The sequence below is a fragment of the Neomonachus schauinslandi genome, chromosome 11 (assembly GCF_002201575.2).
Source record: "Neomonachus schauinslandi chromosome 11, ASM220157v2, whole genome shotgun sequence".
NCBI classification, from domain to species: domain Eukaryota; kingdom Metazoa; phylum Chordata; class Mammalia; order Carnivora; family Phocidae; genus Neomonachus; species Neomonachus schauinslandi.
Window position 1 is genome coordinate 89,990,824 of NC_058413.1, and position 22,999 is coordinate 90,013,822.

General features: G+C 44.1%; 2 protein-coding genes across 4 annotated transcripts in view; both read right to left on the bottom strand.

Annotated features, from left to right (window-relative positions):
• STT3A (STT3 oligosaccharyltransferase complex catalytic subunit A) overlaps positions 1–2,110 on the bottom strand; it is a 32,363-nt gene extending 30,253 nt beyond the window's left edge. Inside the window, exon 1 of the mRNA XM_021696562.2 lies at positions 2,028–2,110. The gene's annotated coding sequence lies outside the window, so the exon portion shown is untranslated. The remainder of the gene's footprint in view (positions 1–2,027) is intronic.
• Positions 2,111–9,405: 7,295 nt separating this feature from the next.
• On the bottom strand, positions 9,406–22,036 carry EI24 (EI24 autophagy associated transmembrane protein). 3 transcript variants are annotated; one of them, XM_021696245.2, is made up of 11 exons: positions 21,808–22,034; positions 19,227–19,339; positions 16,552–16,655; positions 16,025–16,085; positions 14,921–14,987; positions 14,309–14,433; positions 13,859–13,978; positions 13,388–13,499; positions 12,586–12,697; positions 12,121–12,195; positions 9,406–10,537 (listed from the first exon to the last, which is right to left on the bottom strand). In XM_021696245.2, exons 2-11 carry the CDS (start codon positions 19,266–19,268, stop codon positions 10,375–10,377), a joined length of 981 nt encoding a protein of 326 aa, XP_021551920.1. In that variant the 5' UTR covers positions 19,269–19,339; positions 21,808–22,034; the 3' UTR covers positions 9,406–10,374. The 3 variants fall into 3 exon arrangements, with proteins under 3 accessions (XP_021551920.1, XP_021551919.1, XP_021551921.1); XM_021696244.2 differs by having other exon boundaries at positions 16,552–16,697; positions 21,808–22,033; XM_021696246.2 differs by lacking the exon at positions 12,121–12,195 and having other exon boundaries at positions 16,552–16,697; positions 21,808–22,036.
• Between the last annotated feature and the right edge of the window lie 963 nt (positions 22,037–22,999).

The following is a 22,999-nucleotide window of genomic DNA, read 5'->3' on the forward strand; positions in this document are numbered from 1 at the left end:
GCGTTCTATTTTTTTTTAAAGATTTTTATTTATTGGGGCGCCTGGGTGGCTCAGTCGTTAAGCTTCTGCCTTCGGCTCAGGTCATGATCCCAGGGCTCTGGGATCATGACCTGAACCGAAGGCAGACGCTTAACGACTAAGCCACCCAGGTGCCCCAGAAAGAGAGCATTCTAGAAAAAAGCAGGAATGTATGAAAGAAAGCAGGAAATGAATATTAAGTACAGAGATGAAAGCAGAAATCAGAGAAATAAGTCATGACTGAATATGCCCAATTTATGGCCCTACATTTCAGCAGCAACTGACTGGCTACAAGCTTCTTTCTGTTCCAAATCCCAACGGGGTCAAAGGGTCAACTAAAGAGCATGACTGATCACTACTGCAGGTAGCGATGCACTCAAGAGGGAAAGACAGACATACACAGATCACTGCACTTTCAATCCCATATTATCACGCTGCAACTACTGCTCAGATCTACAGCCACTTCCAAATGCCTATCTCAAGACTTGTCTGTAATTGACACTGCTGATTTAAGCCACTGATCTCAGAGATAGCTCATGGAACTAGATGAAAATCTGAAAGGAAAATAAAATAAATTTCTCCTACTGAAGCAAGGAAAGCTCAGGGAAGAAAAAACAAAACTAGATTAAAACAAAATGCTGAAGGAAGGAGGTTAGCTATTTCTGTTTAAGATAGTGCTACCTTCTTAAACCACAAGCTGATCAAGGGCCAAATGATAAAGAATATAGTAATAGGGCGCCTGGGTGGCTCAGTTGGTTAAGCGACTGCCTTCGGCTCAGGTCATGATCCTGGAGTCCCTGGATCAAGTCCCTGGATCGAGTCCCGCATCGGGCTCCCTGCTCGGCAGGGAGTCTGCTTCTCCCTCTGACCCTCCTCCCTCTCATGCTCTCTGTATCTCATTCTCTCTGTCTCAAATAAATAAATAAAATCTTTAAAAAAAAAAAAAAGAATATAGTAATAAAGGATATGCAACATTGTTCAAGACTGCAGGGGGAAAAAAGGAACCTGCATCCCTCCCAATCTTTTTCTCACTATAACTGGAGGAAACGAGGGGAAAAAATAACACCCGACTAGGTGGAAGGCATTAGGAAGCACACATTCCTAGCCCCAACAACATCTTTTCCAAAATTAACTGTCCCAGAGGGGCAGTTTTACATGTGTTTTTAAATTACAACCCCAAAATTTTACCCTATCTTACAATTAAAAATAAACAACCCTAGGAACTCAATAATCCTGCCACACCCCACAGGTTTGCATGTTTTTCTGGAATGCCTGAAACAGAAAAATGTTTACACCACTGAGTTGATATGAGCCACATACCTAGAAGAGTCAGCAGAGGAAATGAGGGTACTAGAACCTCTACCTGAAAACTGAGTACAGGAACTGGTAATTTAAGTCAGGACCTTAGGGGAGTTTTCCTAGTGTGCTCTCTGGTCATTTTAGCACATCGCTAAAGCAAATAAGGGCAAAGACACTTTTATAGACTTAGCATCTGCTCTCCTCGACGGTGCCTGTGAGCTGTGGCATCCTAGTCCCACCCTCGTTCTAGTTTCCAAGACGACAACCTCCCCAGCCCAGTTTGCCTACACACTTTCTCTCACCCTCTCACTCTTTTACTCCCCTACACGCCCCTCTTCTGCTCACTAGCAGGTCCCAACTCCCTGCCTCCCACCTCACAAAACTCAACAGCTCTGACACTACCCATCGCGGGCACCCCACCACTTAGCGTCCTGAGCGCCTTCCTCTCCAGGACTGGTCCCAGGATCCAATCTTTCGCACACCCTCCTGGCCTAAGCGCACGCCCCATTCCGGACCTTCACATCCTTCCATTCCAGGATGTCCCCACCCCACATCCCACGCCCCCTCCTCTGCAAGACCCTAGACTCCGCTTCACACACCCCACCCGCTGCCATTAGAGCCCCACCTCCTGCTCTTCGTTCAGCGCCACCAACAACCTGGGCTGCACCTGCAGCTAATTCTCAAGTTACAGCTTAAGGCCTTCTTCGCACCTGGCCAGCGTTCCTCAAGAATCCGCTCGGTTGTCTCTGCCATCCGTTCAGCGGCGCACCCAACCCTGGCAGCGGCCTGTCCGCCTCCTGGACCGCTCCCCATTGGCTGGCTCTGGTTCGATACCACACTTCGAAAGAACGATAGGATTGCGGAGCTGTCTGTCAGAGCCAGAGACGTGGACAAAGCCGCGCTCCCACTTCTTAACTGGACAATACAGATATCACTTAGCAGCCAGGAGGCGGGACTTCATGCTCCCGCCGAGCTGTGATAGGCTCGGTCATGAGAGTGAGAGCGCGGAAAGAACATGCTTGGAGCAGTTTGGTTGAGAGCCGAGGAGTGACGTGTCGGTCTACGGACCGAGAAGGAGGCGCCGGGGTGAAGGTGTGGCGGGTTCACCCCAGTCATGTGACCAGAAGCGGAAACTACGCGGAGCGATAAACTGAATCTACAAATCCCAAAAAGCCGGGCCAGGAGACTTACCGTCTCGGTTTGGGAGAAAGTGCAGAAATTGACCGTTACCTAACATAAGGTTAAAGAAGAGGAGGGAGGATTATTCTGCCTATTCTCGATGAAAACTGAAACGCTTTCTGGTTCGGACCGTTACATCTTGTACAAGATTTGTCTGAGAATTCGCTCAAGAGCTGTTTTTGACAATGCTCCCGTAAACTGCGATAGACGAGAGAGCCCTGCCACATTTCTGAGGCATATCCCTTTTTTAAGCCCCGGACTTCGATAGCGAGCATGGCTAGGCCTAGAGGGATCGTGGGGGTTAAGCTGACAGGGTCTGCCCTGCCTGAGAAGTAAGGGTCAACGACTGCCGCAGAGGTAGCCCTTCCAAGCGGTAGATAGGCTATATCCGGAGCCCCAGCCCGCAGCCTTGCTGTGCCTGGTCAGCTCACCCCTTTGTGAGATATCTGCCAGTGAAAGCTGCCCTAACCACTTTCTCTCCTCCCTCTCTCCCCCTAACCACACCCCCCTCCCCCCCCAAAAAGAAATGCTGAGGGTAGGGAAGATGGCGAAGTTCAGCAGCCAATTGCATCGCCTCAAACACGCATGTACTCTCTCTCTCTCTCTCTCTCTCTCTCTCTCTGCAGTGGGCAAAAGCTACGCTAAAGAAAATGGGAGCGTCGGTAACTTCAAAGTCTTACTATTTACGGTGCTATGAGTGCAACCGACCAAACATGCTACTGAAAGCACATTTAAATCTGTGCTTCAAAATCAGTGCTTTTCACAATTCGCATGACCAGGTTGACCTAGGACGTTATGATTCAACAGCTCCCTGCTTTTTTGTTTTGTTTTTACAATGTGTTCAATGTAATTTTATTAACGCAAGGAAACTAAAGCTGAACCTAAAGGAATTGCAGAACTTCAAATAAATGCTTCTGCAAAACAGGAATTAGGGCCTTTTTTCCCTGTCAAAAAAGAAAAAGGAATTTTTTTTTTTTTGGTATATTTTAGTAACTTTTTTTTTTTTTTAAGATTTTATTTGACAGACAGACAGACAGTGAGAGAGGGAACACAGCAGGGGGAGTGGGAGAGGGAGAAGCAGGCTTCCCGCTTGCCCGATGCGGGCTCGATCCCAGCCCCAGGATCATGACCTGAACCGAAGGCAGACACTCAACGACTGAGCCACCCAGGCGCCCCAGAAAAAGGAACTAAAATTAGATTCCTTTGAAGTTAAAAAAAAAAGATACTGTTGGAAGAACATAAGATCTTGGGTTTTCATTAATTTTTTAAAATAATTATTGAACATGTTTTTTAAAGGGAATCTCTTAAGTTTCCAGGTGGTAAAACTAAGTCAACTTTTTCAAAAGTCAAAATATACTACCAAAGAACAAAGTTTAAAACTGAAGCTGATTTTTTAAAGATTATATTTATTTATTTGACAGAGACAGAGAGAGAGAACACACAAACAAGGGATGCTGCAGGACAGGGAGAAGCAGGCTCCCCACTAAGCAGGGAGCCTGTCCTGGGGCTCTATCCCAGGATCATGGGATCATGACCTGAGCCAAAAGCATATGCTTAACAGACTGAGCCACCCAGGCACCCCATGAAGCCAATTTTTAGGTGATTCTTTACTACCAGTTGATAGGGAAAGTCTTATCTATAATTAGAAGTCAGCACAGCAAAGTCATGGGGGAAATTATCGTAAACCCAGAGATTGTACATGAATTCAGCATATTAGTTAATCCTTCTCCTTCCTGCTTTATTGGACCAAAAGTTTTGAGTTGGTTCTTTCAGAAACACTATTTTTACTATTCCATCACTTGCTTAGAATAATGCTATTTTTGCTTGCTTTGTACAAGTCAGATCATTCCTATGGAGCTCCTGGTCTCTCCTGAAGTGTCGACTTACCTCTTTTACATGCCTTCATCTCATCTGAGGCACACCAGAGTAACAGTATTTATTTTCTTCTTGAAGATTCTCTCCCCAGAATCTTCTTTTCCAAATGTTCTGCAAAGCTACATTATCAAGATTTCTTCCTAATGCATCTTTTTCACTGTTTCGTGTTTGGTTGGGTGCTTTTTAATTAGTCATCTATTTCTTGGATTTAGTTTTCCCTTTGATAGATTTTTCATGTAACTTTTTCAGAAAAGCTGAATGGAAAGCAAACGATGCCTTTGTTTTGCCCTTTATAAGATAGCTAGAATTATGGGAACAAAATAGGGACCCACACATCTCCTATACACATGACCACACGAAAAAGCATCCTTTTTAAGGCATTACAATTTTACCTTCTGTTATCTAGAGTTGTTCTTGAGAAGTCTAATGCCCATGTGAATCACAGTCCTTTGTAAGTAACCTGTTTTTCTCTCTGATAAATGACTTTTCCTTAGAGATCCCATCCAGGTGTGTTTTCCTTTCATTTTTGCTCTCATTTTCACCTTTACTCTCTGCAGACCCTTTCTATCTGAAAACACCAATTTCATCACCAGTCCAGGAAATTTTCTTTGGTTTTATTCCTGTCTCCATGTTCCCATTCTCATTTCTGAAGGTGCTATTTAGACAAGTATCAGACCTCCTGATTCTTGGACATTTCCATGATTAACTTTTTCCATGTCTTGATCATTATATTCTGAGAAATTTCCTCAGTTTTATCTTGCAATTCTCTAATTTAGGCTCTTCAGTGTCACTTTTTTATATACTTTATCATTTAATCTTTTTCTCATGATGCATATTCTTTAATCCCCTTCCCCTATCTCCCCTCAGCCGCCCACCCACCTCCTCTCTGGTAACCATCAGTTTGTTCTCTATAGTTAAGAGTCTGTTTCTTGGGCGCCTGGGTGGCTCAGTTGGTTAAGCGACTGCCTTCGGCTCAGGTCATGATCCTGGAGTCCCGGGATCGAGTCCCGCATTGGGCTCCCTGCTAAGCAGGGAGTCTGCTTCTCCCTCTGACCCTCCTCCCTCTCCTGCTCTCTCTCTCTCATTCTCTCTGGCTCAAATAAATAAATAAAATCTTAAAAAAAAAAAAAGTCTGTTTCTTGGTTTGTCTTTTTTCTATGCTCATTTGTTTCTAAATTCCACATATGAGTGAGATCATATAGTATTTTTTTCTCTGACTTATTTCACTTAGCATCGTATTCTCTAGCTCCATCCATGTCATTGAAAATGGCAAGATTTCATTCTTTTTGTGGCTGAATAGTATCCCACTGTATGTATGTATATATATCCATTCACCTATCAAAGGACACCTGGGCTGCTTCCAGAGTTTGGCTAATGTAAATAATGCTGCAATAAACATTAGGGTGCATGCATCCCTTTGAATTAGTATTTTTGTATTTTTTTTGGTAAATACCCAATAGTGCAATTACTGGATATCATAGGGTGGTTCTATTTTTAAATTTTTTGAGGAAACTCCATGCTGTTTTCCACAGTGGCTGCACCAGTTTGCATTCCCACCAACAGTGCACAAGGGTTCCTTTTTCTCCATCCTCACCAACACTTGTTTCTTGTGTTTTTTATTTTAACCATTCTGACAAGTGTGAGGTGATATCTCATTGTAGTTTTGATTTGCATTTCCCTGATTATGATGTTGAACATCTTTCCATGTGTCTCTTGGCCATCTGTAGGTCTTCTTTGTAGAAATGTCTATGCACATCTATCACTTTTATAAGCCATTTCATTTACTTCCACAACTGTTTTAAGTTCCGAGAACTTTCCTATTCTGTCCCCTTTTCACAACAATCTGTTCTTACTTTACGGATGCAATAGTTTCCCAAATTTCTATGAGAGTAGTTATTAGAATTTTTTAAGATTTTATTTATTTGACAGTGAGAGAGGGGTCACAAGCAGGGGGGAATGGGAGAGGGAGAAGCAAGCTTCCCGTCGAGCAGGGAGCCTGATGTGGGGCTCGATCCCAGAACTCTGGGATCATGACCTGAGCCGAAGGCAGATGCTTAACGACTGAGCCACCCAGGCACCCCTAGAGTAGTTATTAGAATTTTTAAAGTTACTTTTTGTTCTGGAATTAAATTTCCTCCAGGGTCAGGTAGTATGTGTATTTAGGGAAAGCTCCAGAGATAATTCTGATGCTGATCCAGAACTACTTATCTAAAGCACTACAAAATATTTAAACTTGAAATCAGATGATGAGTACAAGAATAGGAGGCTGAATGTATAGCCTGACCTCTCACCCTGAGAGTCCCTGAAATCCAGTGTTTTATATCTAGCTTTGAGACCTAGGCAAAGTAGCAGCATTTGATCGTGTTATTTTTATTTTTTTTTTAAGATTTTATTTTTTTGACAGAGAGACATAGTGAGAGCAGGAACACAAGCAGGGGGAGCGGGAGAGGGAGAAGCAGGCTTCCCGCAGAGCAGGGAGCCTGATGTGGGACTCGATCCCAGGACCCTGGGATCATGACCTGAGCCGAAGGCAGACGCTTAACAACTGAGCCACCCAGGCGCCCTGATCGTGTTATTTTTGAAAATTTGCTTTATCACTTGTCACTCTCCGTGTTTAGGTCCAAGAGGACAGTAATCATCTTTCTGGTTCACCCTTGAATCCCCCAGTGCTTTGCAAAGTGCCCAACAGATAAGGCACTTAAATGTTACATGATGAAGTCATCCATTCCCCACTTGATCCTTGACTGGCTCTATGGACTCACTTTAGGTCCATCCAACATACCTCAGTGATGCATGGTTGTCATTGTTTAAAAGGCATGTTGCACTGACCTGAAGTCAACTTCATTTTAACTTCTGTGGGTCATATAGCATAGGAGGAATATTAATGGGGAGGAGGGAAAGTTCTATTCCATTGTACTACTGAGCTGATAACCTTTACCAGAGCAGTCCTGATGGAGGTAAACATGTGAATATAGAAGCTGAATGTCCTACTTCTATAATCAGAAAATACAAGAGGATGGAAAATGAATAGACAGTGAACAGACAACTGTAATTGCCTTTTTATTCCCACACCTGTCATCCTTTTAAGGCTGTTCAAAAACCTCTAGCCACTGACTGCCCTCTTCTGGATTTGCTCCAGTTTGTCACAATTCCTCTTCAACTTTATCTTGGCTCCTTACTAAGTGCAGAGCAATGAGCAAGTCAGTACACGAACCTGTCCACTTCAAAGTTTCCAACAGACTTAGCAAATGTACTCAGGTCTGAAGTATCCACTTTCCAATTTTTCAAGTTGCTATCATAGACAACTGAGCTCTAGATGGGATAAAAGGGCAGTCTTTTGAATCCCATACGCCTGTTCAAGCTGACGCTTCTCCCTGAAAAGGACTTTTGTGAACAGGAGGTCTTAGATCCTCCTGGTTGCATGGTTAAAACTCAAGCTCTCTCATGTTTAGCAGTACGATCTCCCTTCCTTTCAGTTACTGTCAGTTTGCCTCCAATTGCCATTCTGAACTTGGCAAAAAAGGAGCCTACTCTCCCTTTGCTCCTAATTTCCCAACCACCGCCCTAGTGAAAATGTAAGAGGAATTGACTCTGCTTTTGTGGACATCTCATTTGAGATGGTTGTCAGATTTTTACTGCAGATATGCCTGGCCTTTTTTTTTTTTTTTTTGAGTTTTAATTTTTTTTTATTCTTATGTTAATCCCCATACATTACATCATTAGTTTTAGATGAAGTGTTCCATGATTCATTGTTTGTGCATAACACCCAGTGCTCCATGCAGAATGTGCCCTCCTCAATACCCACCACCAGGCTAACCCATCCTCCCACCCCCCTCCCCTCTAGAACCCTCAGTTTGTTTTTCAGAGTCCATCGTCTCTCATGGTTCGTCTACCCCTCCGATTTCCCCCACTTCATTCTTCCCCTCCCGCTACCTTCTTCTTCTTCTTTTCCTTAACATATATTGCATTATTTGTCTCAGAGGTACAGATCTGAGATTCAACAGTCTTGCACAATTCACAGTGGTCACCATAGCAAATTCCCTCCCCAGTGTCTATCACCCAGCAACCCCATCCCTCCCACCCCAACCCCCACGCCAGCAACCCTCAGTCTGTTTCCTGCAATTAAGAATTCCTCATATCAGTGAGATCATATGATACATGTCTTTCTCTGTTTGACTTATTTTACTCAACATAATACCCTCCAGTTCCATCCACGTCGTTGCAAATATGCCTGGCCTTTCAATTTCAGGCCTGGTCTTTCAATTACACCAATAAAACTTTGCAGACTCCTCACTTCCGACTTTGCGCATTTTTCTATAGCGAGGCACAGTGCTGGATAAGAATCATGTGCCTTCATCCACATAACAACTCACCCTTCTAAAGTAAGACCAGCTTAGTTGGTACAAACACAAATTTCAGGCAGCTAAGATGTGGGCCCGTAAAGAACAAAGCCAGTTGTAAAAACTTTACATTCACCTTAAGGTAATGGCCGCTGAAATACTGAGGTCTTCTTGAAACCACCCCACAGCAACGTGGCCAAATGACCAAAGGGGTCACAGAGGAATACTGGAACAACATCTTACTTTAACTATGTCTTTTGCAATTTCTTGTGCACAAGCTGCTAACAACACCCACTTCCAAGATGCCCACTATTCTAAAACCTGTACTTTGAACTTGCTTGTAGGTCTCCCAGCAAGGATTTTTATATCCTTATCATCTTGTAAATAAGGGTTTCTGTTAACCAAATGTCTAATCTCTTCCCTAATGCAAATGTTCAACACTGAAACCTGAAAGGACCTCTCTCCCTTCATGAATACACAGGAGACATACATAGGGACTTTAAAACAATTCCCAATTCTAAAGATGTAAACATGGTTATAATCCCATAATCCACACTTCCTCACGGAACACTTTTCAGGACTAATCTCTCAAAACTACAACCAAATTGTCTGAGGCAAAGTCGTGGTTCCACTTAATCCTTTTAACATTTCCCAAGGTGATGATTTTTGAAAATTCAACCACTACACGCTTGTCGGAAACCAGCTCACGTTTAATTGTGACATTTTAAAATTGGACAAGTGTTTTGACATCTGCCCCCCCCCATATTTAGTCTCTTTAAAATGACAGGAAAACACCAACCAATCACAGGCTTAATGGGTTTAATAAGTGTACCCCTTCAGTTCCTATTTGCAGCACCCAAGATTCCTTTGAAATACCAGACAGACCCAGCAGCGGCCAGCAGTACACTTCAGACCTTCCGAGTTCCAAGTTCAGGGTCTCTGAGCATTCGGTATTGCAGTGGCACTTGTCCAGGACTGGTACCTCCCTTTAGCTGGGGAACTTTAAAGGTACCAGTGAAAAAGCTTCTTCCCCTTCAAGGGGAAGAAAGAAAATCACTCCCCCAAACCCAGCAGATCGGCTGTGAGGTCTTTCCTCCTGTCCCATCTCTTCAGACTTGTTTTTTTGCAGTGGAGCCAGAGAGACCCGAATCTAACCTGAGTTACAAGAAACACTAGACAGTGATGGCTATGAAGGGAGTGGCTGGGAGCAAGTGAGATACTCCTTTCTCTCCCACATCCAATACATGTGCTTCACAGAAAAACAACACAAATTAACAGGTCCACAAAACACAACAGCTAGAATTATAAAATCCATTCATCCGAGGGTGGTGGAAGGCAGGACAGGGAGCTGGGAGGGTCAATGGCACAGGGTCAAAAATAGTATTCCAATCAGTCCAGGCACGGGGGCTGGCAAGTGCTAGAAAAGAGCTACAGAAAAACCTGTGGTCCATTCAGACTCACCAGTGTTAAAAATCCACACACTGGTGTCAGGAAGATTCTGCCTTAAGCGCACCAGAGACAAAAGTCCCAATTCCTCAGACTGGAATAGGCAGAGGGCCCTTGGCAGAGCGGGTCCTGCGTTCCCTGGCAGAGGAGGGTACGAGGAAAAGAGCTTCTACAGCCTGCTTCCAAACCCACCCATCTCCTCTGGATGGCAGGCGACTCAGTGGCCTGCAGCAGCCTTCAGTTTGGCAGGAGACGGATGCGGTGAAGGGAATTTCTCTGCAGAGGTCGAGCTACTCAGGGCGGACTGCAGGTAGACCGTCTTGTGGAAAAGTCTGTTGCTTAAGAAAACCACCAAGGAGAAGAGGCGCAGCTGGAAAAGGCTGGAAGGCAAGAGACCCGACTTGTTAGATCCCCAGTTCATCAAACTTAATGTTTTAATTACTTGACAACTTACCTGACTACATTAAACTTAAAATGACATAGGGGAAAACAAGACAACTGAAATTTGATCAAGGAAGTACTATACAGATTTTAGACACACGGGTTAACAGGCAGCAACTAAAGAAGGCGCTGGGTCCAGCTGCTGTCATGAGTGCAATGGAATCACCGTTTGAAGTATAAAGGCTCAGAGGAAATAAAGTTACATTTCAGATTAATTCTGATTGGAGAAGTACTTTTCTGTAGCTGTTTATAAACCTCCAGCTATGTTTGAAGATATACTATATGTGCTTCATGTTCAAGAGTTTCAAGGGAAAGCCAATTACACCAGAGACTGCCATTACACTAAGCACTGCAGGGTAGTAAGAGTAAGCAAACACCTGAAACAGATCTGAAATTTCTAATACATGTATCCTCACTGACTCAACCAAAATTGATCAAAGATTAAACTTTTTTTAAAATGGTAAAACTTGGGGCGCCTGTGTGGCTCAGTCGTTAAGCGTCTGCCTTTGGCTCAGGTCGTGATCCCAGGGTCCTGGGATCGAGCCCCACATCGGGCTCCCTGCTCAGCGGGAAGCCTGCTTCTCCCTCTCCCACTCCCCCTGCTTGTGTTCCCTCTCTCGCTGTGTCTCTGTCAAATAAATAAATTTAAAAATATATATATATTAAAAAATAAATGGTAAAACTTTAGGATTGCTATTATTATTGCTAAAGATTCACTTCATTTTGTTTTTTAAATTTGTTTTTAGGGAGAGAACATGCACGCACAAACGAACGAGTGCTCGAGTGGTGAGGGAAGGTCAGAGAAAAAGGGAGAGAGAATTTCAAGTGGGCTCCACGCTCAGCACAGAGCCCAACATGGGGCCTGATCTCACGACCCTGAGATCATGACCTGAACCGAAATCAAAAGTCAGACACTGACCCGGCTGCACTACCCAGGCACCCTGCTAAAGATTCATTTTAAAATATTTTGTTTTGGGGCACCCAGGTGGCACGGTCAGTTTAGCGTCTGCCTTTGGTTCAGATCATGATCTCAGGGTCGTGGGATCGAGCCCAGAGGAACCTGCTCAGAGGTGAGTCTGCTTCTCCCTCTCCCTCTGCTGCCTGGCCCCCTGATACTCTCGCTCAAATAAATAAAATATTAAAAAATACTTTGTTTTACTATCACTATCAATAAACTCATGTAAGCCAGATCCCATGATCCACTATAAAAAGTTGACCATTCTTACAAAAATGGGTTTCACTACAGGAGTCTAAAGTGCCTTATATTCAGTGACTTAAATTTTAAGAATATGTATAACAGCATGATTTTCTGAAACATATGTGCATATGTGCCTGGGGAAAATTGGGGGATATATTCCAAAAGTGTTCTTCTCTCATCATAGTGTATATTAACACTTTCCTACACTGTAAGAGATTATTTTTTTAAAAAGAGTCTCATTCCTATAATTGTGACCTTATAGTCCCGATCCTTTATACAGAGACACAGCTTACTACACTTTAGCTAATACCGGCTAGTACTTACTATGCTTTGCCAGGGGTCTTTGCTTCATTGGCGCTGATAATAAATAGAGGAAAGAGGATGGAGAAGAGGCAGCCACTGTAAACAGAAGAGAAACAGACACCTTCATGACAACCATGACTTTGGAGAAGAGATTAGAAGCCCAGAGTTCCCTTGCCTCCAGAGCTAACATCATGGCTTGATGAAACCTTAATCTATCAAACACATCTTCAAAAAAAACTTTTTTTGTTTTCCTAAGCACTGGCTACAGTAAACACTGCTCTGGGAGGCAATATAAAAGAATATGGCATTTAGCATCATGCAGACTAGATTTTAATGCTGACAAATGTCTATCTGTCAAAGAGAAAAAGTCTACAGGCCTCCTGATGGCCTATAAATAAGTGCCTACCATAACACCAGGCATACAGAAGATGCTCCCTACACTGAGTATTTTTACTAGTCCCCATCAAGTCCCTCTGGCCAAATTACCTGATAATGTATGAGGACTGCATTGCTGTGAGGAAAGCCAAGGGCAAGCCAAATCCAAAGTAGTAAGGCCAATTCCTTTCTATGTTTGACAACCGCTGGTGCATTTCAATTCCTAAAACAAGACAGCCAATACAATTAATAATTAGATTGCTTACTTCCTTTTAGTCAAATGACTACATACGGTAGACAAATTGTTTGAGGTTTGAGTTTTTAGGTACACATCTGTCATTTGGAACAGTTAAAGCATATAAATTGGAATTGTCCAAATAATGATATAAGGCTTCTGTGTGAAGTTTTTCAATTCAATAATCACAATTTCAAAGCTGCTAGGAATTATGAATTACAACATCAGCATCCTTTGTCATGATTAGTCTCGAACAAAGTAAGGTATCAAATAAAAAGGCAGCCATTCTCTAGAAACCAAGTAACCTCTTCCAACCATAGACAACTGGACAAATATGCCAAGGTCTTTAAAACATCCCCCAAAGAATATGAAAGCACGGACATCAAATTGATTTCTCGAATTCAAGAAAATGCGTGCTCCTTTATGCCACTGTATGGCTCAGTCAGAGCTGCATCACATTAAGCACCATGAAGGTAATGTTACATGGCCACATCCCCCGGCATCAAAGTTACGGATTAAACCCCCTAAGCCAAGTGTAAATTCCCTCTTGCCAAAGAGGCTGCTTCCTTCCAAAGATGGTTTACCAAGGGCCTAAGTATTGAACAGTTCTCGAGAAGTCCGTTTAGCAGCACTTCCAAACTGGACCTCCTACTTCTGAGTTTCTTTAGATGGACTCACCTTTATTGAACCAACGATATTCAAAGCAGTACAGTGAGTAGAGAAGGGACATATGCAGAAGACTAACCAGCTGACCAACAAGGTGGATGGGAAAGAGACTCACGAACATCCCCTAAAGAACAAATACGGGAAATCGGAATCCCAAAGCTTCAAGACCGAACACTCTTCGCCCGCCACTATGAGTCATCCCCCTCTGCCTGTGTAATACAGCCTCATAGATGCTCCTCACGTTTCTCGACAGCAGGAGAGTGGAGAATGCCCATGGGCAGGGAAGAGGAGGTCAATTCATGTTGCTTATTATTTTACAATTTTTAAATTTTCTAGTTGTTTCTGTGAAAAAATGATTTAAAAATCATTACCTCCCATAAAGCTTATCTGCCCCAGTTTAAATGCAATACTCTGTCTTTGTGAAGCTCCTTTTAACGAACCTTTTTTCAAAACTTGCCCATGTACCTAGAAGGCCAGTCTCACCTGGATGAGGAAAAGAGCCTGCAGCAAAAGGTTGAAGAGCATGTCAGCAATTATTTTGCTGACACTAGGGAATGGGTGAGGCTTCCTCCCTGATACCTCAAATGCCAGGTCAGCTATGTCCTGTAACAGAGAAAGTAGCTCACCAAAACATGAGTAAGATGGCTTCACCACCCACCCCCAAAGCTAAGGTCGCTGGTCTACCATTAAATCTGCCAGGTGAGAAAAGCTCCTGGACATCTGGCCAAGGGAGGCTTTTGTGGCCTGAGACAATAATTCCATTTTACAAGCGCACAAAGATCACCCACTGGCTGCATGAGCAAGAAAGGTTAAGGCTATGAAATCATTCCCTGCATGGCCACCAACCACCAGGCTAAAACCTGCCACCCATCAACCCACCACCCATCAACCATTACGCTGCAGGACCCAGACTCCATTCTGCCATGGACCTACTTGAAACCAAATGGCATTTACAACTTTGCTAAGCACAAACAGAGGGAGCACCCAAAGAGCACTGAAAATGGACGTAAGGAAGAATTCCAGCCACGACCAAACATCTCCATGTAGTGATGGATCACCTAAAAAAAAAGGGGGGGAAAGAGTTGTCAGTTTAAAGACCAAACATGGAACTCCTAGGTGGTCACTCTTCCCCCCACCCCCGACCTATGTTTCCTGCCAGCGCATCACCATACGGATTTCAGACAGCTGTCCTCTTCAGACACACACCCACCTCTAGTCACAGCTCTCATTCAGAGGAGCCATCTGTGCTGCTTACCTGGTGGTGACTGAGAGGTCCCTAACAGCACACGCTATGCAGGAAACTACCCGAGTTTCAATCCCAGTTCTGTCACTTACTAATGGTTTAACCTCAGTAACCAATTTCTATTTCCTCAACCATAAAAAAAGCTATCTGTAACAGTACCCACTCAAAGGGTGGTTGAGAGGCTTGAGCTAAGAACGTCTAAAGCTCCTGGTACGCAGTAGTGTTCCATGAAGTGAGGGAGACAGGGAAATACCTCCCACCCCCATCCCAGGCAGGTGGCATACAGCAATGCATATACTTACCAATAATTTGGGCTGTCACCGACTGTAGTACAGGAATAAACACTCGATAAAACAAGAGGAGACTTAACTAAGGGAAAGAAGTAATAAACATTAACAGCTCTTCTTTAAAACAAGAGTTCCAAGTTTCAGTGTCATTATTTTCCAGATAGAGGTGACTTTTCAAGGAAGCTTGAAGAGACACCAAAACTGAGAGCTATTTCTATCTCCCAATACTCCCCTAAGGTACAAACCTGACATTGCCTGTGAAAACAGTGAGACTCCTGGGGACATAGATGAACGTTTCAAATATTGTTCAGACCAAAACACAGGTACATACTAAATACGTAGTAATACTTTATTAAACATCTGGAAACATCTGTGAAATGTTTAGATCAAGACAACTTGAGTTACATTGAATTCCAAGTCAAAAAAAAAAAAATATTTAACTACCTGTTCTTCAAAGTACTTAAACTTCCCTTAAGTCTGTGTTGGCTCTTGATGAACTCTAGGTAACTTTTTCTGGTATGGGTTTTAATAGTAATCAATTCTAATAGATTGATAAGACCAGATGAGAGGATGACCTTGTCCCTGTCCTTCTGCCCTTCCCTTATGATCTCCCATAGTGGCTCTTAGCCAAAATGTCCAGTGTCAAGAGGAACTCTTTTAACATTAAAACTGGTGAAATAGTCATTTTTTTTTAAAATAAAAGTGTAGAGGCGCCTGGGTGGCTCAGCTGGTTAAGCATCTGACTCCTGATTTTGGCTCAGGTCATGATCTCAGGGTCATGGGATCGAGACCCACATTGGGCTCTGTGCTGGGCATGGAGCCTGCTTGAGATTCTCTCCCTTTCCCTCTGCCTCCCTGTTTGTGTTCTCTCTCAAAAAATAAAATAAAAAATAAATAAAAATAAAAGTGTATATTTAGGGCTATCCCTGACATTTACATACAAGTGTTCTTTGTGTGGGAATAAAATCACCACTGGTGCACAGACTCCTCAGTTATGGTCTTGAGCATGTATCACCACGTGAAAACTACTTGTCTCAGTTTCAAGGCAAGAGTCAAGAACTATTAACATAGCAACAACCTGAAGATAAGGCACCTGGCATTTGAGGAAAAAGAACTTACCCAGAATACTCCACCATTCCAAGCGCAGCACTGGAAAATTCTACTAACGATACGTGGCTCACTGGAAAAGACCACATGTATTTAGCTCATAAGATATACAGGCTATTTCCAGATCATCATTCAGTCACTCCCCACCTTAGACCTTTTGTTGTTACTGTTATTTTTCTAGCACCTATTATTCTCCCAATGTTCTCCTAGTGTCAATGAGAAAAATCTAAAAATATTTCTAGAGAAGCAGTTTTTCTTCTTTGTGTGTGTGTGTGTGGTTCTCGATTCACCATTCTGTCTTTTAAAACACCATGACATTCTCAGCAAGCATGATTGCTAGACCCTAGTTTAATTCAATGTGGGGCGGGGGGGGGGGGGAGAGTCACCTGTAATATTTTTTGGAAAAAAATGCAAAAAGCAAACAAGGGGGTACTGAAATTCCAAGTGACTATATAGGGTCTTAATTCTATACTAAGGACCAGTCACTTCCTGAAGTCCCTCCCCCTCAGACATTTCCTGACATCAGCCCCACTCCTTACCTCTCTTGCTTCCTTTCTATACTTTGGGCTCTCCTTTGTGCCAGCACACTGCTTGCCCTTCTTCGACGCTGCTCCTCTCTCTTTTGCTGAATCCGAGCATCTAGCTTTGAGATGGTACAAATTCCCCAGATGGAGTCTTTGATTCCCTATAGACAAGGGTATTATTTTAAAGTATTTTATGATATATTTTTTTTTTTTTTATTCATGAGAGACAGAGCGAGAGAGAAAGGCAGAGGGAGAAGCAGACTCCCAAGGAGCAGGGAGCCCGATGCGGGACTCAATCCCAGGACCCTGAGATCATGACCTGAGCCGAAGGCAGACGCTTAACCATCTGAGCCACCCAGGCGCCCTAAAGTATTTTAAAGTATTATTTTAAAGAGGAAGGATTATGGATCACAGAAGACTTCCCTAAGTTACATAAAGTGAAGTTAACAGTGGAAACCACTGAACTTATTTTGCCACACGGCTTAAGGGAGCCTTGACAGCTTGATATAATTCAAAATTTACAGCAGTTCTAAGAACAGAACTTCTAAATATCCTTTCTCCAGATTTACCAATAATAAATGTGCTAAATTAACTTATTATTTACATGTATATATACACATTTTTTCCCGTATTAGAATGCGTATCCCTTTTTTTTTTTTTAATTTGACAGAGAAAAAGAGATCACAAGCAGGAGAAGTGGCAGAGGGAGAGGGAGAAACAGGCTCCTGGCTGAGCAGGGAGCCCGATGCAGGCTTGACCCCAGGGTCCTCAGTAGTGAGTATAGTATAGTATAAATCACTACTAAACTCCAGGGATACAAGGACAAATTAAACACTGGTCTCTAGAAAGGACCAGAGGCTGGACCACAGTTAGGGAAGGACAAAGAAATCAATACTGTAAGATATCCAGTAAGAGCTGGAGGATGAGAGCATGCCAAATAAGACAGAAACAACATGGTAGTATAGCTAGAGGAAAGAATGTCCTTAAGGAGTGTATGAAGGGGGAGAGGGTTGTTAAGTCTATAAAGACAGTGACAGAGGCACTTGCCCACCATATTGAAAGAGCTCCAATAGCGGAAAAGTTAGTGCTACAAACCCCAGAATAGCCTATCACCCAGTTCCAAAAACTTCATTCATCCATCCATCCACCCACATGTTAAGCATCCTCAGTGAGCTAGACATTGGTCACATGAAAACGCTCAAGAAACGGGTAGCCTACCAGGACAAGTATACAACCAAAAAACAACAAAAATAGTTTAAAATATGTGCCACAACAGATTTATGTCCAAAATGGATTGGTAGTACCGGGATATTCAACCTCACAAAGAATAGGTGGAAAAAAAACATTCTGGAAGCAAAGGCCAATCTGGACTAAAAAATGGCATTTTTACCCATTATTAGCTACTAACAAATTTTGGAGATAACTGCCAGGATACAGAAAAATGGGAATGGGCCAAGTGGTTATGTACTAACCACCGACAGCATAAATTGGCACAGTGTGCACCTGATCTTTTTATCTGCAAGTAGAGGTTTATCTTGCTTTTAACTTCTAAATCTTCCACAAACTGTTTAAATATTTAAGGTAGTGAAGTTCAAAGGGCTGAGGGCCTTGTATGTGCTAAGATGATGACAGGATTCCCACCCCTGAATGCTTACAGTCTAACTGGGTCAGACAAACATTAACAGTGCATTGTAGAACTGATCTAGGGTTGAAATTTTATAGCACAAGAATGGCAAGATGAGGTCAAGTTATTAAAAGTAGATCTCAGGGCGCCTGGGTGGCTTACAATTGGTTAAGTGTTTGCCTTTGGCTCAGGTCATGATCCCAGAGTCCTGGGATCAAGCCCCTAGAGCCTCCATATCAGGCTCCCTGCTCAGTGGGGAGTCTGGTTCTCCCTCTACTCCTCCCCCTGCTCATGCTCCCTTTCCCTCTCTCAAATAAATAAATAAAAATCTTAAAAAAAAAAAAAAGATCTCATTGCATGAAGTCTCTTTGACCCTTCTAAGATACTCCTTCAATTCCCCCTCTTTTACTCAAAGGTAATAAACTTTTAAGCATTCCCACTGAGGAAGGAGCCCCCTGCTCCCAAGGATATAGCTACAGGGGCTACAACCAGGGCATTAAGCCTCAGACACACACTATAATGGAATTTTCTGCTATTGGTTAATCTGGGTTACTAAGTCCTAAACAGATCTTTACGGGAATTTTCCTAGAGCATCGTCATCTGCACCATGCAGAATGGGGAGAAAGTAGGTTCTGTAATGTAAATAGGAATAAAGTAGTTCAAGTAATAGTATTCTATCAATGTTCATTGTTTAATTTTGGCCAGCAGACCATGGTTGGATAGAATAACTTGATGCTGGTGAAGGATATAGGGCAACTCTTTGTACTATTTTGCAACTTTTCTCTAAGTCCAAAATTATTCCAAAATAGAAACTTTTTTGAAAAAAAGGCTCTGGAGTCAAACTAACCAAGGTTCCAATACTAGAGACACTCACTAGACAGCTTTCCCAAGCTTCTGGAAGATGCAAGATAATACTTAATCTCCCGAGTAGTGTGGATGAGAATGAAAACCTATAGGCGAGGGACCCAACAAATATAACAAAAATTGCCCCCCCAAAAAACCTAAAGGATTTCCTAGTCAGTTCCTGCAGCAAAAAGATCAAGAGATGACACAACGATGTACTCACCCTGGCAAGGTCCTGGAGAAAGGTCTTGACACTGTCAGCCATCTCTTCACCACCCGAACTACCAACTACACAGAGGAGGAAGCAGCGTCTCAAAATCTTTCATCATGAAGGACCTAGAAACAGATGGAGCATAATGGGGCAACAAATAGGTATCTTACAGGTAAGTTACTTCACGTACATTTCTACGTAAGGACTTTTCCACATACTTGCATCTCTACCAGGAGTGTAGCAGATTCAGGCACTCCCATAGATAGAACACAGGGAACTAATGAAGGTATACCTGTAACTGCGGAAACCTGAAAGCAATACAATTTTTAAGTCACTTCCCACCCTTCCTTCCACTTTTACGTGGGGGTAAATGTGCTCTCAGTCCAGGAGTCTCCTCTCTGGGCCTTGATGTCCAAACCATCCCTCCTACACATCCCAAATACTTGTGTATTTGGAAATGAGTGATAATTACATTTCAGTATCCTCCTAAGCGGTAGTTATACTTGATGTAGAACCTCAAACGCTTGAATGAAAATACAAGAGCAAGAGGAAGGTTCTGGCAAAAATGACTAAATATGCACTTCACACACAGGGTCCTTTGGCACACAAGTAAGCTTAAGGTACAATGTGAAATTGCCCACCTAGACGACCAAATAGGCCTCCCCATGTTTTCCAACTTTAAATATATACATATATACACACACAATTTTAATAAACATGCAAGAAACAGTGGAATATAAATTAGGTCAAAAAAGTTCCGTGTATAAATATTCCTTAAAACACTACAGCTTTCTCATTTTAGGTATTTCTCAGGTGAATGAGAAACCTCGCTTCAAAAATTATGACAGTTTCACAAGCACCTTGTATAAAACTCCCATTTCAAAACATAAGCACATTTTCCCTCACACATATAACCACTTCAAACTGTACCTTGACCCAACTGGACTACTGCCACCCAGAACAGAAGAGCAGGGAATATTGCAGTAGGAAGGTACCTGGACAACTTGCACAACCCCGTATATACCATCTGCTCCTGGGGTCAAATCCTATTACTTCAGATAAAGAAGTTTCTAGGGTTCAGAAACTTCTGTGAATACTCCACTTAAAAACAAAAACACCTCAGGGTGACAGGGTAACTCACTGTCAGGTGAACAATAACTATTCAGTACACGATACCAGTTTCTGAAGACTATCACGGAATTCTTTTTTTTTTTTTTAAAGATTTTATTTATTTATTCATGAGAGACAGAGAGAGAGAGAGAGAGAGAGAGAAGCAGAGGGAGAAGCAGGCTCCCAAGGAGCAGGGAGCCCGATGCGGGACTCGATCCCAGGACTCTGGGATCATGACCTGAGCCGAAGGCAGACGCTTAACCGTCTGAGCCACCCAGGCGCCCTCACGGATTCATTCTTAACCAGCTACTTCCTCCTCTGTAAATTAAGGATATTAAAATTCTTCACAGGTCTTCTTGAATAGGTGTAATAACAGAAAAACAGTAACTTCTATATAAACACAATCCCACTAGAGACTGAGCTAGCTTGGGAGTTTGAGGAAGCCAATCACTGAGTCTGGATTTCTCACAGGACACTTCACAAGCGTGAAGCACGGCAGTCCTAGTCCAGCAGAACAGCTGGGTTATCTGAACCGTGGCCATTAACACCTGGCTTCCGCACGTACAAGGGGCAGGTTACCTACTAACCAACAGCGGCCGTCGAAGGACAAGTCACTCAATTCTGTACTGAGACCCTAGCAGCCTTCCTTCACGGATACTTGATGAATTGCCCGGTTTAACAAAAAGCTGAGGCATGGAGAAAAATAGAACTTGCCACAATTTAAGACCACACAGGGGGAACTTTACAACTGAGTTGGAAGGAAATAAGATGCATCTGGTTCTCATCACTTTACAGATGCAAGAACTGGAGTCTCCGAAGTTAAATGCCTGCCCAAGATTACAGCAAATGAAAGGCTACTGCAAACTTCAAAAACGCTGGCATTCTAACCCTCAGTCGGGACTTTTTACTCAAACTTTGCAATGAGTTTGTTTAACCCGAGCATCCCATGGGCAACTTCTCTTGAACCTAGAAATACAGGTGGCCTTTAGATGCCGAATAGTCATTAGAGCTTGTTAAGCATCTTCTGAGGCACAATCCTGTTCTTTCATTTCTAAGCCACCAAACCCAAGTCCGGAAAAGAGGAAGCTGTTCTAGCCCACACCAGGGGCAGAAAGGGTGAGCATCCTCGCTTCTCTCGAGGGATCCACAGACGGCTTCAAGTCCACGGGTCAGCTCGGACCCGTCTCCGCCGTAGCTCCTTGCTAATTTCGACAGGAAACATAGTTTCCCCCCAGGAACCCAGCCGTGCACGAGGTGCGGAGCACGCTCACCTCCGGTCACACGCAGAGCTAAACATAGACGCGCCGCACCTCGGGCACAATCTCGCGCGGCGCTGCGAGTCGGGCCAGAACCTTCCTGCTAGGGTTCCCCTCCCGAAGCCCCTGCCCGGAACCACGCACCCCCGCGCTCGGGTCCTCGCAGGGCCTCGCAGGGCCCCAGCCGCCGCGGCGCCAGTGGCCTGGCTCGGCCAGTCTGCACTTACCCGGCCGCTCCGCCGCCGCGGCTCCGGCCCACCCGGCCCCTCGTCCAACGCGGGCCCACTCGGCTCCTATTGGACCCTCCGCGCCCGGCCGCCAGCTCCCGCCCGGGCGCTCCCAGGGCCGGGGCCGCTGCGCCCGCACTGGGCATGCCCGGGCCGCACGGGGCCGCTGGGAAGTCGGGCGGGCGCCGAGCCGAGCGGAGCCGAGCCGAGCCGCGCCGCGCCGCGCCGCGCCGCGCAGCCCGGGGTGGGGTGGGGTGGAGGGGGCGGGGTCGCAGCGGCGGAGGGGGCGGGGCCAGACGGGGCGGCGGAGCCTGGGAAATGCAGTCCGTGCGCCGACCCCGCCCGTCCCGCGCCGAGTCCGGGGACGCCCAGGAACGCCCAGCACGCTTCGCGGATCGCCTTCCTCGTCCAGTCCTGCGGATCCCTCCTGCTTTTTGCCCTTCCCGTTTACTCCTGCGGGGTTGCTTGTCCTTCTAAAACCCTACGAAACCTAACAGGAGAACAAAATACAGAGGTCACCTTGCTTTATCTACTTGGAAATTTTCTGTAACCAAAGGGTACTATGCAACGATGGGCTTAAGTCAAGATCATTAAGAACAGGACACGGCGCCATGCAGTTCGGCTGCATTAGGTGTGCACTCTGCCGGCAAAATGATGGTTGAGATTAAAATTCTAAAAGTGAATAGAAGTAAAGCTTTTTCATCTCCATCCCCACCAATCCATTTTTACCCCAGGGATGGCAACTCCTTAGCATCCACATTAAGCCTCACCGAGAACTTTTTCTTTCTTTCTTTTTTTTTTAAAGATTTTTATTTATTTGACAGAGAGAGACAGAGCAGGAACACAAGCAGGGGGAGTGGGAGAGGGAGAAGCAGGCTTCCCGCAGAGCAGGGAGCCCGATGCGGGGCTTGATCCCAGGACCCTGGGATCATGACCTGAGCCGAAGGCAGACGCTTAACGACTGAGCCACCCAGGCGCCCCAGAGCTTTTTCTTTTCTATTCCCAGCCTCTTATATCTCACCATTTCTTTTCTTTTAATATTTCCCTTTACCTCTTGTGTTTAGAACTGCTATTGCTAGGGCCACCTATAGGATCAGATTTTTACCACGGGAAGCTATTTAGTGCAACCTCCTATTTGTGGGACAGGAAGCCTGGGTGTCAAGTGATTCACTCAAGGTCATTGGCAGAGCAA